This window comes from Aplysia californica, unplaced genomic scaffold (genome assembly GCF_000002075.1).
Source record: "Aplysia californica isolate F4 #8 unplaced genomic scaffold, AplCal3.0 scaffold00232, whole genome shotgun sequence".
Classification (NCBI taxonomy): domain Eukaryota; kingdom Metazoa; phylum Mollusca; class Gastropoda; order Aplysiida; family Aplysiidae; genus Aplysia; species Aplysia californica.
In genome coordinates this window covers 225,643-242,977 of record NW_004797502.1, presented here as the reverse complement: position 1 = coordinate 242,977, position 17,335 = coordinate 225,643, and the positions used below count along the sequence as shown (strand labels likewise).

Below are 17,335 nucleotides of genomic sequence, written 5' to 3'. Positions count from 1 at the left end.
TCATCATAATTCTAGGAGTCAATTAAATAGCCTCTGACACATATATTCATTAAAGTCAAGATTCAAAAAGGATATAATATAGTAACATTTTTTTGTGTGCATTTTCTGTCGCATTTTTCAGTCATTTTTATAAACTTAATTTGAGAGAATTTCCCTCAATGCGCTATGATTATTCATAATTCTCTGCTGCTTTCTGTTGTTTTTTTTCTGTTTATCCTTCATACAGTCAAATGATTCATTTTCTATTTCAACGTCAAACTAGAGAAAGTCATAATCTCTCTATTCAGCAATTGATTTCAAACAATCTATTTGAATTTTTTTTCAAGGCCTTCAAAATGTACGACGTTGATGAAAATGAAACAGTCACCAAGGGAGAGTTTCGAAGGGTGTTAGAATCCTACTGTTTACCCCTCACCACAGAGCAGTTTGATGGTGTTGTTGCTAAGGTGAGTGATAATGTCTTGGTTTGGGAATAAGAGAGTGGATACAAGTGAATTGTAAAAGTAAAGGAGAGTCCCACAATCCTTAGAATTTTTGCTTACATGCTGATTTTCAGTGTCTTTTTTTATTTTGTCTGTGAAAAAAGAACCTATCGTTCTTTGAAACTGACTTTTTAAAATGTTTTTGAGCTTGATTCCATGATATATTTGATCTAACTGATTCTAAGTGGTAGTTAATTTTAGTTTAGAGTGCTCAAAATACCTTGAGCATTTGTGTCAATATCACCACAAAAAGTGCCTCATCCTTTTCAGAATGGACCTGATGTTGTGATGGATAGAGACTTCCAATTGCCTACGAAGCCTTCAATTAAGGCACCTTGAAAGTCTTGCTAGGAAATACTTTTTGTGGATGTTGTGTGTGTGCGTGTGTGTGTGCAGGGGGGGAGATTACTTATATAAGAAATTGTGCAACAAGGTGGAGAATAATGTAATTCTGATTTGTAATGGTGTCAGTTCTTTTATTTCTTCTAATTTCAAATGAACATTGTTTTGTTTTTGGCCACAGATCGATTGCGTAAAAGGTGGTACCGTTGTCAAGTATGTGGATTTTCTCACAAAATTCTATGGTGGAGATGCCAGTAACAAAATGAGAAGCGTCAGGTAATATAATATGTTCTCTCAGGACGTCAAATGCTTACGTAGGATGAATATGATAGAGGCTATTCATTAACTAATATGAACAGATGTTTCTTAGAATGGATCATTTCTCCATTCTTTTTCTCACTGGCATTTAGAATGATAGGCCTGCTGTATAGTGGTGTGTTTTTTGTTTGATTGGCCCTACCTGGCAATGGTTTTATTGCTAGTGGTTGTTAGAAAACAAGGCCAAATAAAAATGATGCACACCTAAAGATTGAAAAAATTGATAAATATTGTTCCTACCAATGGTCAGTTATCTCAGATTAAGGAAGAAAGGGGTGGATGGAACTGTCAAAGTATTCACTGTATGTTCAAAGTTGAGAATTTTTGACATAACATAGGGTAGAATAAATTGTGATTGTTTGAAATGATGTAAAGTCCCAATCAAAGTGATTTGGCATTCTTAATCAGTTGGATATTCTCCTAAAAATGCTTTTATAGCTTCAATATTAATTTTTCCTTGTTCTTTTGTGGTTATAATTGAGATAATAATTTCTGTTTTCAGGAATGTAAATTTTCTACTTTTATGACCATAGGCCTATCTGTGCTTCCACAGGTCTGGTCCTCCAGCGCCACGAGAAGTTAATATGGACATGATAGAGAAACTTCTCAGAGACAGGGTAAATTGGCATACACATATTTTATGCTTTTGAGCCTTTGATTATCTATTTTCCTTAACAAATTTTATCTTGTTAATCAAGCAGTGTTTTTTTTATGCTAAGGAAGTGTAAATCTACCTCTAAAAATCAATTACTGGAAGCTGATAAAATTAAAAAATAGAAGAATTGAATAAAGAAGCTTAAAAAAATTGTTTCATATAGAAGCGGACGTTTATCTAAAATGTGGTCTTTTGAATGCGTCTTTTGTGTTCTTGTTTTTTTTATGCTTTTGACAGCATAGAATGCTTCAAGGATGCAAGTTATTATGGGATGGGGGAGGCTCACATATAACATTGTCTTTTCATCGTTTAAAGTTTGAAAGAAATTCTATTTGATTTCTAGTTTAGTTAGTTTTAGTAAGGTTTTACGTCGCTCGCAACTACATAAAGTCATATGATCGCCAAGGGGTGGATGTCAACAGAGAAGTCCAAGCTGGGAATCAGACTTACTCTGCTCACCTCTCTAGCCTCAACAGCACAAAGTCTACTTGGACTATAAAGGCACCCCGGAAATAGCAGCTCACAAGAGAGTGACAAACATACAATAAGTAGAAGAAAAATGAGGATAGTAAAGATGCGGAAAGAAAAAGCAGCAGTTCCCCCTATATTGTTCCAGCACAGTATGAACATGACATTGATAAATCATCCATAGGAACATGTTAATATCCCCCCTTTGGGAATGGCCTAACGACAACTTCAGTCAGTAGCACTGCCCTGGTGAGAGGGTTCTAGTTTTTTCTCAGGTTTTAGAGATTTTCATAGTCATTTTCCTCATTTTGACGTTGGAATTTTTTTTCTCAATTTGTTAAAAAAAACACCCATAAATTAGACCTTCTGTGGCATCTCTTCAATTTCTCTTTTTTCTTTTTCTTTTTTTTCTCAACATCTTGTAACAGAGAGTTTTCCGATTAGGTTTGAATTTCACTTACTATTCAGCTGAAGTGTAGGCCTACAAGTAAGAACCAATTTTTTGTTTTGTTCAGGTCAATGGCAACCTAAGGTCTGTAGTTCGAGGCTTACAGCTTTTTGACTACAACATGGATGGGAAGATCCAACGCCATGAGCTGAGACGAGTACTGGAGAACTATTGCTTCAAGTTCACAGATCAGCAGTTTGATAAGTGAGTAGCTAATGGCAGGCAGAGAAGATTTTTTTCTTTATCTTTGTTAAATTAATAATAGTTCATCCATCAATCTCTGACAATGACCATTACATCTATAGAAGAGAATATTTTTTAGTGAAACAGAAGACATAAGGATTATCATGACTCATGGTTTCTGCTGTAGCCAGTGAGACCAATTCTGGCAGAAAAGTGTTTGTCACATTTTGAGTTTTTAAAAGCTTCATATCCACTTGTGGATGTGTGCAACTTGCAGTCTTGTCTCTTGGATTCATCATTATTAATTTGCGATGCCTCTTATGGCCTGCTGTCCACTGGGACTGCTGATCTCCAAGTGACTCTGTCAGGAGTAAGGCTCTTCCATGTTTTTTGTTGTTGTTGTAGAACATTCATTGTGAACTAGCTTTTGGAGAGTTTTGCTGGCACTTAAAAAAGAAAAAGTTCCTCTAGTCTTAATAAACCCTCCGAAGTCAAGTCAATTGTATCTCATATGTGCATTACTACTCAGTGTTTTAGTACTTTAAAAACCCCAAATAATATTATGTTTTGCTAACCAAGAGATGCTCATTGGCAGAGTCAGAAAGGTTTTCTTTGAACCTCTAGCATATCCACATCTTCTTTAAATGGATTTTTCTGAAAATCACGAAACGTGCAAGCGTGTTATGTTTGTATAGAAATGCTGTACGATAGTGTCACTGTGGTTGTAAAACTGACTAGACAAGGCTTGTTTAGGCTGGCTCAAGGTATGTGATCTCCTTTATGTTCCCCTGAAGAACTGAGATGGTAATTTAGCAGGAATAGGAACATCTATTTAACTTTTTTGAAGTACTATAGTTAATAGTTTTCTTTATCAGAAGGAGTATAGACTGTATAACTATTACTTTAACTTCTCTTTATAAAAAGACACAGAATTATATTAAATGATGTGCAATTAATGCTTCTAAAGACTCTTGTGACTCTATGTAACATTTATTTAAGGTGAAAGTGCTAGATGTTAAGAGTTCCTCTTTCTTGCTCTTTTCAGGCTGTGGTTGCGGTACGACTTCCATCACACAGGTCTGGTCAACTACCGTGACTTTCTGAAAAGACTTGGTGTAAATGTCAAAAACAGTATAAATGCTCCGACTAGTGACTCAGCTGCTGGAGGTATGTCATGATTTTCTTGTTTAATTTCTTTTAAAAAAATAATAATGATGTTAATAATAATAATAATAATAATAATAGTAATAATAATTCAGACGACTTTTAAAACGACCCCACTCCTATACAATACAGTTCTGGGTGCTTTACAATACCTTCATCTCAGCACAAAACACATAAGTCAATGAACATGCGTACATGTGCTCTTCAGATTAACATTAATGCAAAAGAAGACATTCATACAATCATAACATAATCAATGATGATATGCACATCGCATTATGAACATAAGTGTACTATGAAAAAAAAATGAGTACCTATCTAGATGGCATTTCATAAGGTATATTTTTTAAACAAATTTTAGATTTTTTGTATTCTTTATTTTACATATTTCTGCTTAAGTTTAGTATTAATTACTAATAAATCATTTTGAGGTTGGAGCACAGAGATGGAGAAATTAATGGAAAAAAAGAAGAGGAAAATAAATAAAACAATCATGTATATTTTACCATGAGAGTTGGTACATCTCGTGCTAGTGAGCAAAGCCTTTTTCTTACTGATCAAGCTACCATTGAAGGCAATTTTTTATTTTTTTTAAAGCATGTTTTTGTGAATGATGCAAATAACCAATAATCCTACTCTTTTATTTTATTTTATTTTTCATAATATACCCTAAGCAGGTAGGCCTACCATTTTTTTTTTATTGATACTCACTACTTTGTATTCAGTAAATTGTGTATAGCAATTAAACATTGTGAAGTGAAACAAAAGTTTTTTAACTATGGATAACTGGAGTGATTATCTAAGACAGAAATGCTTTTGTTTAACTCCTCAGCTTTGAAATGGCCTAAGATGTCATCACCTTCTTCAACGGCTGGTAAAGTCGCCAGCAGCCAGCTCAAGTCACAACAGAAAGAGGATGAGAAACTTCTCAAGTCTTTGACTTTCGAACAGATCGAAATTGAATTCAGAAATAGAGTAAGATTTATTTATTTATTTATTTCTTCTTAAATTGCGGTTTGCATTGCTCTTCCTGGCTGTACATAAGTTTTAAAGAGAGAAATGAGAGAAGAGTCTGAAATATTTGATTTTAACTGTGTGCTGAAAACTGATTTGGATATTTTGTGACTTGTTAAACAATAACAGTAAGGACTGTGAAAGCCATGTAAAGATAATGGTGGCTGAGATGACACGAAAGACAGTTGTATATTCTGATAGACTGGAAACTTAAGTGACAATCCAGAAATTTGTCACTGGTCACAGATGAGTTTTGGCACTTTCACCTTTCTCACCGGATCATAAAGAACCTGTTTCCAATGTGTATCTTTCATGGTTATTATCTTTAGTTTTTAATGGGTTCCACAAGTTAGCTCCACTTTTCAGCACTCATTTAGGCTCAAATAATGCTGACAACATTAAAAGAGAAAAAGTGTTAAATATGTGTCATAGAGTAATGAAAGATAAAAGGACTTGTAAAAGTTATAGAATCTATTGTTTGCACTTGAGAAAGAGTCAAGACAATTTTGAATTTAGAATAAATTCTTGTTATGAGCAATGGGTATAATTCTTATCCCTGGTGACTTCTCATCATCATCTTCATTTCCTTTCTCACCCTTAGTCAAGATATAGGCCGCAAACAACACTTTCCACCTTTTCCTATCCTGGGCTAGTTGCTCGATGTCACTCCATGTCTTACAGAAGCTCCTCCATCTCCCAAGATAGAAAAATTATAGACGTGCTAGTTCATGTTTCTATAACTTTCTGTTTTTACTGGGTCGGGCAATTGGCCCTCCGCAAACTGGCTCTTTTCGGGTGACCGGACCTATGCACCTTTAGTCACCCGTTACGACACGCAGTATCACGACAGGTGTATTCTTTACTCCCCCATAGTAAAACTATTGGGGCCCCCACCTGCAGGGGCAGGCAACTTCTCATATTCTGACCTTCATGCTTTCTCCTTTCACGATAGATGAAGACAAACTACTTGAAGCTTAAGAAAGCCTTCATGACCTTTGACAAGCACCTCGACGGCTACGTGTCCATCGATGATCTCAAGAACATCCTCAACAGCTTCACACTGCCCATGTCGGATCAGCTGTTTGTTCACCTTATGGAAAAGTAAGAGCAAAGTGGGCCCTGCTGTATGAAGTGAAAAATGTTTTTTTTTTTTTATTTGCTCAGTATTCTCCTTTTGAGGGTCATGATTTGATTTCTTTGATACATTATTAGAAATTATTGTTTTCGTATTATTATATTTGGTGTCTGCTAATCTATCAAGACCTTATATGTTGTTTGGTGAAGTAATAAAAAAGATCATTTTTTTGTTGCTGAAGTCTAACGGGTATTTGTCCCATGTAATGTATGTCAATTTTTCAAAGCAGTGCCTCAAAGACGTTTGTTCAAAAAATTAGTTTTCTCATTGTATTAAAATAATTCTAAATGGTATCTTGTTCATGGCAAGATATGGCTTGAAAGGAGCTAACTCTATTTTTTGTCACACCATATCTTAGGTCACTTGTTTTTGTTAATTTTTTTTTTTTTCGTTTTTTCTGATGTTGCATTTGAGCACTTTTTATGTGAGGTGATTAGTCAGTATAATCATCTGTGATGTTAACAATATTGAGAAATGGCTAGTGAAAAGCCTCTATTTCAATTGAGCATATGATTTCACAATCAATGTTTTGATTTTGCAGATGCGGTGTCAAAGCCAGTGGCAGAGTTGCATGGGAAATTTTTCTAGAAAAATTTCAAAACCCTGTTACTGTTGGCAATGGTCAAACTCTACCGATCCGACCCAACCACAGGTAAGAACAATTAATGCTTCATAGTGTCACTGAGGACAAAATTAAAAAATTTACACCAAGTTTTAAAAATCCGTAAAGCCACGTCATTCTAAAGCATACCAAATCAAGCATAGTTATCTCATATGGGCTCCGCAGCTTCCAATGGCCAAGGGCACACTGTTTGGTCAGTTGGTATCATGCTGCGATATGGTGTCAAAGACCCTGTTTCAAATTCCTTATATGACTCTCTTGAAGTTTGAATGTTTTAGGGTTTTGACATTTTTTTCCTCTCTCTACCCTAGTTGGTTTGGCGCCTTTAGAGATACATGTTAAGACATTTATGCTTTTTCTCTCTGCATAAATACATGATAGCATTTCTCACTGCCTAAATATCCTTTCTGTGTTAAAAGAGAGTTCATAGCCAATCACAAAATGAATCACAGCGACGCCTTCTGTATTTACATTGCACCATTGGTCTGTTCACCCAGGATACATCCAATAATGGAGACTCAAAAGATCGTAGACTGGGACGCTATATGGAATCAGCTGTACAAGAGAATCCAGTCACACTACAACAGTCTGAAGGAAGCCTTTTTGCAAATGGACAAAGTAAGTTGGGCAATCTACTTTGTGAAGTTAGCTGCACATGTAAAACATATTTTCTCACCATAAAAGTCTGAGGGAGGGGTAGTCCATTTGTTCAGTGTATGATGCCAGGCTGTTGAGCAGATTGTGTTAGTTTGAATCTGCAATGGGGCATTGTTAAACTTTAAAAAAAAAAAGTTTTCATCAAGGCAAAGTTTTTAAGGTTCTCTGCAACATGGCTCAATTGTATTAGAGATGGACACTAAATTTGGAGGTCCAAACTCTTTAATAATCTCACAGTGTTAAAACAGGTGTCAATTTCATATGTGAGGCAGCGTGGTGGATTCAGGCTCTCGTCAAAATAATGAAATCGAAGAAAACAGCAGTTTTCTCCCTGCTTAGAAATTTTTATCAAATTTGTGTTTTTTGGCTCAACACCTTTTATGTGCATTTACAAACACATTCCTTTGAGGATTTCACGGAAAACTTTGATTGAAGGTACAAAAATATAAATTTACAGTTTCTATGGACTCTCCAGCTTTGGAATTTACCAAGTTTTGGCGGCCATTTTCTCACTAATTTTACCTCTTAAACCAGGTGACCCCCACCTCCTTCATTCAAAATATCTATACTTCTATTGAAGATGGATGGGTAATTTTTTCATTGAAAGCAAGACAAATGAACAAGCTTTAAGATGACCCCAATAACTCCATATGCCCAAAAATTGACGAGAGCCTGATTCCACCACGCTGCTTCACATATGTTTATACTTTTTTTCCCAATCTGATACTTTTTGTCTTAAAACATGTTTAGGTTAAACGTAATTAAAGAAGTAGCTTTACATAGGGTGGACAAGGATGTATACTGTGGTAACAAAAAAGAGATATTGAAGTACTAGAAGTAACTATTTAGACTATATCTCTCTGCATTCAACTTTGTTAGTATAGAAGTAGAAGCTTCTTTTTATGAAATATGCCATTCGTATGTCATGATTATATTGAGACCCACCTAAATCTGGCTGTATATAGTATTACATTGACATTTCTGTTTCCCTTTTGTTTCACAGAACAGAGACGGAAGGGTGACCAAGAAGGAGTTCCGTGAGCTCATAGAAAAATTCACATTCCGTTTGGATGACAGACAGTTTAAAGAGCTCATGTCCCGAGTAGACCCCGACCAGAACAGCCGAGTGGATTATCACACTTTTCTCAGACTCTTTGAGGAGAAGGAGACCAAGGTGAGGCAATTCTCATGGTTAGTTAATAAGATAAAAACATGCAGAATTCCGGGCTTACCAAGTAAGTTTAATAGATGTTGTAAATTGTTGGGGTTTTTTTGGGTTTTTTAAAATTTTCCTTTTGGTCAACACTGTATTTATTGGCCTCACTGCATAGTTTTGTTTGCCTTAATATTTGTATGGTTAGATGGTCCCCTCTAATTTGTAATAATGTTAGAGGGGGGTGGGGGTTGGTCAAGATACAAGACGTTGAAGCCAAAAGCTGTGTTTCAGCATTTGTGAGGCAGCATGGCGAAATCAGGCGCTCGTCAAATTACAGAAATCAGAGAAACAAGCATTTTTCTGCCAGTTTGGAAATTTTTATCGCATTTTTATTTTTTGGCTCAACCACTTTTATATCTATATAAAAAAAAACGTTTCCATTTGAATTTTGCTGAAAAACATTTTTCTATTTTCAAGGACTCTTTATCTGTTGGAGTTACCAAACTTTGGTGGCCATTTTTCTCGCTAATTTCACCATTGAAACCAGGCGACCTCACTTCCTTAATTCTCAAATATCTTGATTTTTATTCAAGATAGATTGTGATATTTATTTAATTGAAAGCAAGGCAAATAAATCAGCTTTCAGATGATACCAATAATAACTCCACATGCCCAAAAATTGACGAGCGCCTGATTTGGCCGCATTGTGATACATTTACTTTCTTGTCATCTTTGAAAAATTTGTTAGTACATTAAAGAGGACGGTAAGGATGGGGGGAGCAGGGCAAGGGTTGTGATACTGTACCAAAAGAAATGGTACTGTAGGGCCTACTTCATAAAATATCTATTGTCCTATATCTTCTATGATGTTCTGTAAACTACAGTGGGGAAAAAAATAGAAACAAGTGTATCTTCCATGCATGGTTACAGGACATGCAGACCATTACCAAAACAGAACTCCAATGAGTTTGATATGTATTTTCTATTCCTGCAGGAGGGCCACAAGTGGTTGAAGTCTGTTCACAAGTATAACGACAAGCCAAAACCAGCCATTGTGGCGTGGGAAACTGTAAGTCATATATCAAACATTTCATTAGAAAAGTTTGTTTCTCTTTAGGCTGACACAAAAAGTACATTTTTCCGTTCATTGTCCCAATATTTGCATTGTACTTAAGGCAAAGAGCCTCACCATTATACCACAGACGCTTGTGGAACATGTTAGAGCAACAGAAACTCTGTACAGGAGTAAAAGCAGGTCGCACTATAGCACTCTTCAGCCACCTATTAGTTCTTTATTCAGCTTCAGCTCTACAATGTTTTACTTAAAAATAATGTGTAATTGAGTTGATCAAATCTTTCTCAAGTCTTCTTCACAGTCACATGAAAAATGAATCACTCTATGTAAAAAAATACATTAAAAAAAATTATTTACCTTGTAAAATGGTCAAACAAAGTTCCTCAATTTCTTGTGATAGAGACATCTCCAGTAATCTATTGCTGGTACACTCATGGAATACAGATCCACCTTTGGCTAAAATTAACATAAAGATTTTTTTAATGACTCTTGGCAAATACTTTGAAATAACACCACTACCAGAAAATTATGTTTGGAATGGAAATCATGAATCTCCCGATAGACTCATATTTGATTTAGTGCTTGATTATCTCGTTGACAGGTGGAAGAGCTCTTGAGGGAGAAAATCACCTACTACTGGAAAGATGTCTCAGACTGGTTGACATATCATGACAGGAAGGGAACAGGCTACATGTCCAAAGGAACACTGAAAAAGATTATCGATATGCAGGTTTTGCCTGTTTCAGATAATCACTTCGAAAAGTAGGATGTTTATTTGTTTGAAGTTCTCAGGATTTTTTAAATTCATTTCTTCTGTTACAATGACTGGTGGCTGGGGGGAAGAATGCAATTATGTCATGAAGGATTTCAACAAAGGCTTCACATTTTGAGGCTAGTTGTTTCACCATTTTTTTTAAACTGTTGATATTAGATATAGTGATACACTGCCAGCACAAATAGCTATAGGCATGTGGTCTAATTATATTTACTGACATTGATAATACAGAAAATGAAAAAAGAATACTGTAAGTTTTGTGTACCTTTTTCTCTTACATTCTTATTTCCTAAACAGGGTTATGATAACCAAACATGGGTCTAACATAAGGTGTGCATTCAGTGTCACAGATCTCGTTTATTTGTCCATCAGTTTGGAATCTGTGTATATATATCAATTAAACAAAACCTGTGTGTCTGTTTGCTTGAAATCTGTACATACATCAAAGTGTCGGATCCTTTTATTTATCTGTCAGCTTGATATCTCTTCGCATATATATCAATATTACTGAATTTGTTTATTTGCCTCTCAGTTTTTAGATCTGTACATATATCAATACGACAGAACTTATTTACTTGTTTGTTAGCTTGATATCTCTGTACATATCAATTAAACAGAACTTGTTTATAAAATCTGTCTGACTGCTTGAAATCTTTTAATACATCAATGTTACCGATCTTGTTTATTTATCTGTCAGTTTGATCAGCCGATGTGCAGACTTCCAGGACGGCAAGGTGAACTACATGGAGTTTATTGAACGGCTAGGAGTGGACGTATCACCCGGAGATGTGGTGGGGCTCAGCTCCCAGATCATGTACGGCAGTGGACAGGCGGAGATGAAGAGACAAGTGGACTTGATGAACAGGTGAGCCATGTTTTAACTCTTTTCCTATCAGGCTAAAATCCACCGCTGGCCCAGGGCTTTTCCCTTACCTATTTTTAAGCCCCTACCCCACCAAAGGAAAATATCAAAAGATCCAACTAAACACACACAAACCTTATCATATGGCCCATCAAACTGAAGGTTAAAAAATAATCCATCAGATGGCGATACAATATTGAAGATTTGTTCCAATTATATTAGTTTGGGGTCTCTAAAAGTGATTATGCAATATTGAAGGTGTCATACGAAATCCACAATTTTCCGGCTTTGAAAGGTCATATCTAAAAATGTACAACCACAGCATCATTCCAACTTTCCAGGTAGGTTGTCTCAAGTAATGCACAGAAAAGCTGAAAGTTATGTATGTGTACGTACTATAGAAGTGAAAATATGAGGTATATACTGAAGTCAGGGAAGCGCTTTTCTTTTCATTTTTACGTTTCGAAGAGGACAAAAAAAGCGCTGGAATGACTAAAAATCGTCTCTCAGTGCTATATTTCTTTCTTATTTTGCTAACAGGAAGTCTATTCAACTATTTTTAAAACCTGGATGGGCCGAGAATTTCATGTCTTTTCATTACGGGATTGAAATATAAAGTGAGCCACTCAAGCCGTATTTTTTGGCTCGCAGTCCTGCGAGGCCACGTCCGCAAAATACAGCTCGCAGTAGGAAAAGTGTTAAGGCTGATATCATCTCTGTTGTTGTTTTCTAAGAACAAAGTGTCACACCAAAGACTTGGTGAATTGGTAAAGGTGGGAGCCTCTGATTTAATTTCCATCTTAGACAGGAAAGTGCTGGGTCGGAGGAAAGCAATGAAAAAGCTCATTGAACAACCCTAATTCAAAAACTCCCAGTTTAGGATCTGAATGAGAATACATCCCTACCACACTCCATATATTACTATAAGAGCAAATAACATCAGTAGTGGCCTCTTATGAACTATTTTGAACACATCTTCTTTTCTTCAAGTTGGTTGGCAGGTAGGGGGAGTGGTCGAAGAAAGAAAACCAGCTGAAGGTAGATGACACTTAGGCTACAAATACCTGCGCTGAAATGTTTGGGAGGGATATGTAATTTTGAGCATGATCTTTGCCCATTCCTCCCTGCTTAGCTCATCCTTCTGTGTTCTAACCACTGTACCAAGTTATGCTCTTCCTACGTATTGAATTTTGTGCCAGGCAGAGTTTTGATTTCATTGCCAAACAAGATGGTCTAAGAAGAGTGGTCTTATTCTTTTGTTAAGATCTTATCAGCTGAGCATACAGGACCTGAGCATTCTAAGCTCGAGGTTGACTACCAGGTTTACACTACTGCATGCTGAGGCGTAGGTTCAGTGTAAAGTAGCACACTGTAAGTGTGTACGGTGTACGGGGGTCCCTGCCGTTTGCTGACAAAATATCTTTTTTTCGTTTTTGACGCCAAATTTTTTTTTTTTTTAATTTGCTAAAGTTACCCTACTTGTGTCAAAAATTCAAAGTGAAACTGTTACTAGGCCTAGATTTTGAATTACTTAGCATTCAAATTTTGGAAGAATGCCTTTTTTAAAATGGATATGCTGACAAAATGCCTTTTTTCTCTCGAAACTGCTGTGAATATAAAAAAGCATTTTGTCAGCATATGGCATACATTCTGATGTTGAAATATATCTCTGGATAACAAGGAATTTCCTGTAAATAATTTTTCTATTCTTAATTCCATCAGACACAACCAGATGGCAATGTCCCAGTGCTACAGAACCAGTGAGATGACCGCTGACGAAGTGATAGCTCGCTTCAAAGACAAAATGGCCCAGCTGTCCCCAGCTCTGCGCAAGGCTTTCCTCACGTATGATAAAAAGAACAAAGGACGCATCACTAAAGCACAGTTCAGGGCGGTAGGTCACACCAAATTAGCGTAGAGATTGATGAGATCTAACTTGCTAAATGATGCTGTTAGAAAGCATTGGTCAGCTTAGTTATATTATGTGAGGCAATGTGGTGAAATCAGGTGCTCATTAAAATAATGAAATAAAAAAATCCATCTTTCTGCCTGTTCGGCTTTTTTCAATTTTTTTGGGGGCTTAATACCTTCAATGTCCATGTAAAAACACAGTTCCATATGGGTTTTACTGAAAAACGTTGATTAAAAGAACAAAAAATGTAAACTTACAATTTTCAAGCCATTTTCCCCACTAAGTTTACCTCTGAAATTAGGTGAACCTCCTTCAATCATTTAATATCTCGACTTCTTTTAACAATAGAAGGGTATTTTTATTTTCATCTAAAGCAAGATAAATGAACAAGCTTTTTAATGAAACCAATAACTCCACGTGCCCAAAAACTGACGAGCGCCTGATTCCACCACTTCACAACGCATATGATACCTCAGACTACTCAGAGTAAAGTTTGAAAAATGTTAATGATACAAATTTATATCAAAAAGATCAAATTCACAGGAGAGACTGACTGTCTGGCTGCTGTCATCGAGAACGAGGAAGAAGAAGAACAGGAGAGGCAAAAATGCTATCTATGTTGTGTGTTTCTGTTTGATAGTCATCTAGCTGAACAAAACAATATATTATTGTATAACACATATCAGCACAGCGCTGTTGATTTTTAAAATCAGTAGTTTATAATTATGATTATATAAGAGGCAGGCCCTCTAGATGTAATTTTCTTCTCCTGAGAGCCATGAAAACTCTCCAAACATTCCAAACTACAGTATGGTCCACTTCTGATTTGAACTGCTGCCATCCATAGTGTAGTCCAGCACTATACAAACTGATAGTGGCAAGTCTGACTTTGTAATGACTCTCAATAAAAAGTACTGGTTGTGTTTTTGAAAACCATGTCATTTTTTACCCAGAAAATATGCTTCATAGGAAGCTGAGAATGTTTCTGTGTGTTTTAGGGTCTAGGGGTAATAATGTGTGAGACGGAGTGGTGAAATCAGGCGCTCGTCAAAATATTGAAAGTCAAGAAACTGGCATTTTTCCAGAGGTTTGAGAACTTTTATCGAATATAAAAAAAATTTTTTTTGCTCAACACCTTTCATGACCATTAAAGAGCACATATTATATGTATGGAATTTACTGAAAAAAGTTGATTAAAGGAATAACCGATGTAATTTTTCAGTTTCTACAGACTCTGAAGCTAAGGAAATAACTCTGCTTGACGCCCATTTTGTTGCTAATTTTACCTCTGAATACTGGCGACCCCAACTCCTTCAATTGCCATTATCTTGACTTGTATCCAAGATAAATGGATATTTTTTTTCATCAAAAGAAAGGTAAATGAACAGGTTTTAAGATGATACCAATAGCTCCATAATATGCCTGAAATTGACGAGCGCCTGATTCCACCATGTCATGACACATAAAGATCACAAAGTGCATAGACCTTGCTGTTGAATACCGTACAAATTACACTATTCATGAATTAAACATTATTATTAGATCAAAACTTCAACTACAACTTTTGGTTGTTGATGTACAGATCCTGTCAGACCTCGGAATCCTCATGTCAGACGAGCAGTACTCTGAGCTGATGGCCCGCCTGAACCTCAATAACGGACACATGCAATACATGGACTTCATCATGAACTTTGGCGACCCTCGGCACTCAGAGTCGCTAGGCATTGTGTCGCACATGGACAACCATCGAGTCAACCCCATAAGGGGAGACGAGCGCACTATGACTGCTTTAGAAGTGGAGTCAAAGCTGCGGCAGAAACTGAGAGAGAATTTTACCGTAAGTTAGCCTGTACCATGACACATTGAGATTTTGTGAGCTTTGGGTCGAGTTGTTCTTTTATGTAGAGGATAGTATAAAACCATTACCATATCCCAAAGTAAAATCTTGTAAAAATTTTCTTTCTTCATGGCCGTTATCGGCTATTGGTTACGCCACTGGACACTTAACTGTAAGGTTGTGGGTTCAAATCCCACTTCAGAATCAACATCATGTCCTAGCATAAAAATTGAAAAAGAAACTGCTGTCTGATGTGCCCTTGAGCATGACAAAGATTAACGTTAGTGAGTACTTACAAGAATTAAACGTATTCTTCCACTCTTGTTCTTTCTCAGAATCTTAGAGGGGCTTTCTACAAATTTGATGACCTGCACCGAGGCTGCTTAAACAAATCCAGCTTCCGAAGAATGCTTGATGCTTTCATGATCAACATGAACGATGATGAGTACGAAAAACTGTGTGAGAAATTAGGAATTGTCAAAGGATGCAGGATCAGCTACTTGGAATTCTTGGAGAGATTTGAGCAGCGAGACACAGCAGAGGGACACAAGTGGCTCAACTCAGTGCACACGTAAGTCTTGTTATTGTTTAGTACTGTATTTTTGTGGTCAGTCACTGATGCTCTGGGAACAATACAAGTACAGAAACAACTTTTTAGGGATTTAACACTTATTCATGGTATACGCATAGATGACAAATGTTGCCTGTAAATTTGTGACATACCTTTTATATACCTTTACTGATATCGGTAAAAACAGTGGTATTCAATTATATTGTATTTCTTGGTTCTACGACTATTTTTTTTTCTCTATAATTGGCATCTATCTGTGTCTTAGTATTCAAAGTCTTAGTAATCAAACCGGTTGCTTATTTTATTGTTGATTTTCTTTATGATCTGTAGTTATGTATGTATTTGTATTTATAAAACAAAACATTGTAAAGCAAAAGATGTTCAAGGTGATAAGACCTTGAGTGATGTTTCAAAACCATTTATCTACAACAATACGTCTTTGTCAAAATCCTCAGGTACAATGAGACGTTCCCCCCCAAACCCCTAAGTGCAGAGGAGGCACACAACTTGCTTGGTCTCAAGGCCTACAGACAATGGAAAGATCTGTCAAAGGTAGTGTTACTTTTAGCATTTTTTACCTGTAGCACTGTAGACAATATTATTATGATGGCTAATACTGCTCCCTTATTTACCTAGACATTTTGGACACAAAGATCAGTTTTTAGATTGTGAGTGGGGTTTTGCATTTTAAGAGATAACATTTTCATTAACCTTTACTATTGCAAGGCTGGGAAAGTGTCAAACTCCTCTTTGAAAGCAAAACAGAACAAATATGTGAGGCATTGTTGTGAAATCAGACGCTCGTCAAGATAATGAAATCGAAGATATCGGCATATTTCTTCCAGTTTGACAATTTACCCAAAAAATTCTTTTTTTTAGCTCACACATTTCTTTTTTGGATTTTACTGAAAAACATTGATTAAAGGCGCAAAAATATGTAAATTTTCAGTTTCCAAAAACTTTCAAGCTTTGGAAATCACCAAACTTTGGAGGCCATTTTCTCGCTAAATTTACCTCAGAAACCAGGTGACCTGACCTCCTTTATCGCAAATACATCTTTCATTGCAAATACCTTGGCCTCTATTCAAGGCAGGTGTTTCTTTTTTTCATCAAAAAATGGCCAAATGAACAAGCTTTAAGATGATACCAATAGCCCCAGATGCCCAAAAATTGATGAGTGCCTGATTCTAATGCGTAATGACAAAGAAAGAACATTTAATGAAGGTGGATCATCAAAGAATGTTGAACTGTGCTCTCTCTTCCTTTTTTAATGACCATGAAATTAATTTAATGGCTACATCACCTGTTATGGGATTGACTATTAGAATACTGTGACATTGTGAAAAACAACTACAATGTGGCTCTTAGGATGCACTGTGTATGCAAATCCAGTGCTGAACAGGTAACACCATAACATTCTCTGTTATGTCAGGCTTTCCGTACCATGGACAGCAAAGGCAATGGAATTATCACCAAACAGGAGCTCCGAGACACACTTCACAAGTTCACGATGCCCATGGAGGCAGAGGAATTCAAGAAACTCTGGGCCAAGTCAGTGTACCAATGTGTTTCTGTGTGTGTGTGTGTGTGTGTGTGTGTGTGTGTGTGTGTATGAGTGAGCACTGTGAGTGTGTGTGTGTGTGTGTGTGTGTGTGTGTG

General features: G+C 36.4%; 1 protein-coding gene across 1 annotated transcript in view; it reads left to right on the top strand.

Moving 5' to 3' along the window:
• Positions 1-17,335, top strand: part of LOC101862802 (EF-hand calcium-binding domain-containing protein 6) — a 34,050-nt gene that overhangs the window by 3,528 nt on the left and 13,187 nt on the right. The window contains exons 4-21 of the mRNA XM_005099983.3: positions 327-446; positions 1,006-1,100; positions 1,696-1,759; positions 2,781-2,917; positions 3,942-4,063; positions 4,893-5,035; positions 6,027-6,175; positions 6,751-6,861; positions 7,329-7,449; positions 8,492-8,662; positions 9,639-9,713; positions 10,321-10,481; positions 11,192-11,359; positions 13,079-13,250; positions 14,851-15,105; positions 15,441-15,676; positions 16,132-16,228; positions 17,109-17,227. Of these exons, the coding sequence (XP_005100040.1) occupies positions 327-446; positions 1,006-1,100; positions 1,696-1,759; positions 2,781-2,917; positions 3,942-4,063; positions 4,893-5,035; positions 6,027-6,175; positions 6,751-6,861; positions 7,329-7,449; positions 8,492-8,662; positions 9,639-9,713; positions 10,321-10,481; positions 11,192-11,359; positions 13,079-13,250; positions 14,851-15,105; positions 15,441-15,676; positions 16,132-16,228; positions 17,109-17,227 (2,516 nt within the window). The remainder of the gene's footprint in view (positions 1-326; positions 447-1,005; positions 1,101-1,695; positions 1,760-2,780; positions 2,918-3,941; positions 4,064-4,892; positions 5,036-6,026; positions 6,176-6,750; positions 6,862-7,328; positions 7,450-8,491; positions 8,663-9,638; positions 9,714-10,320; positions 10,482-11,191; positions 11,360-13,078; positions 13,251-14,850; positions 15,106-15,440; positions 15,677-16,131; positions 16,229-17,108; positions 17,228-17,335) is intronic.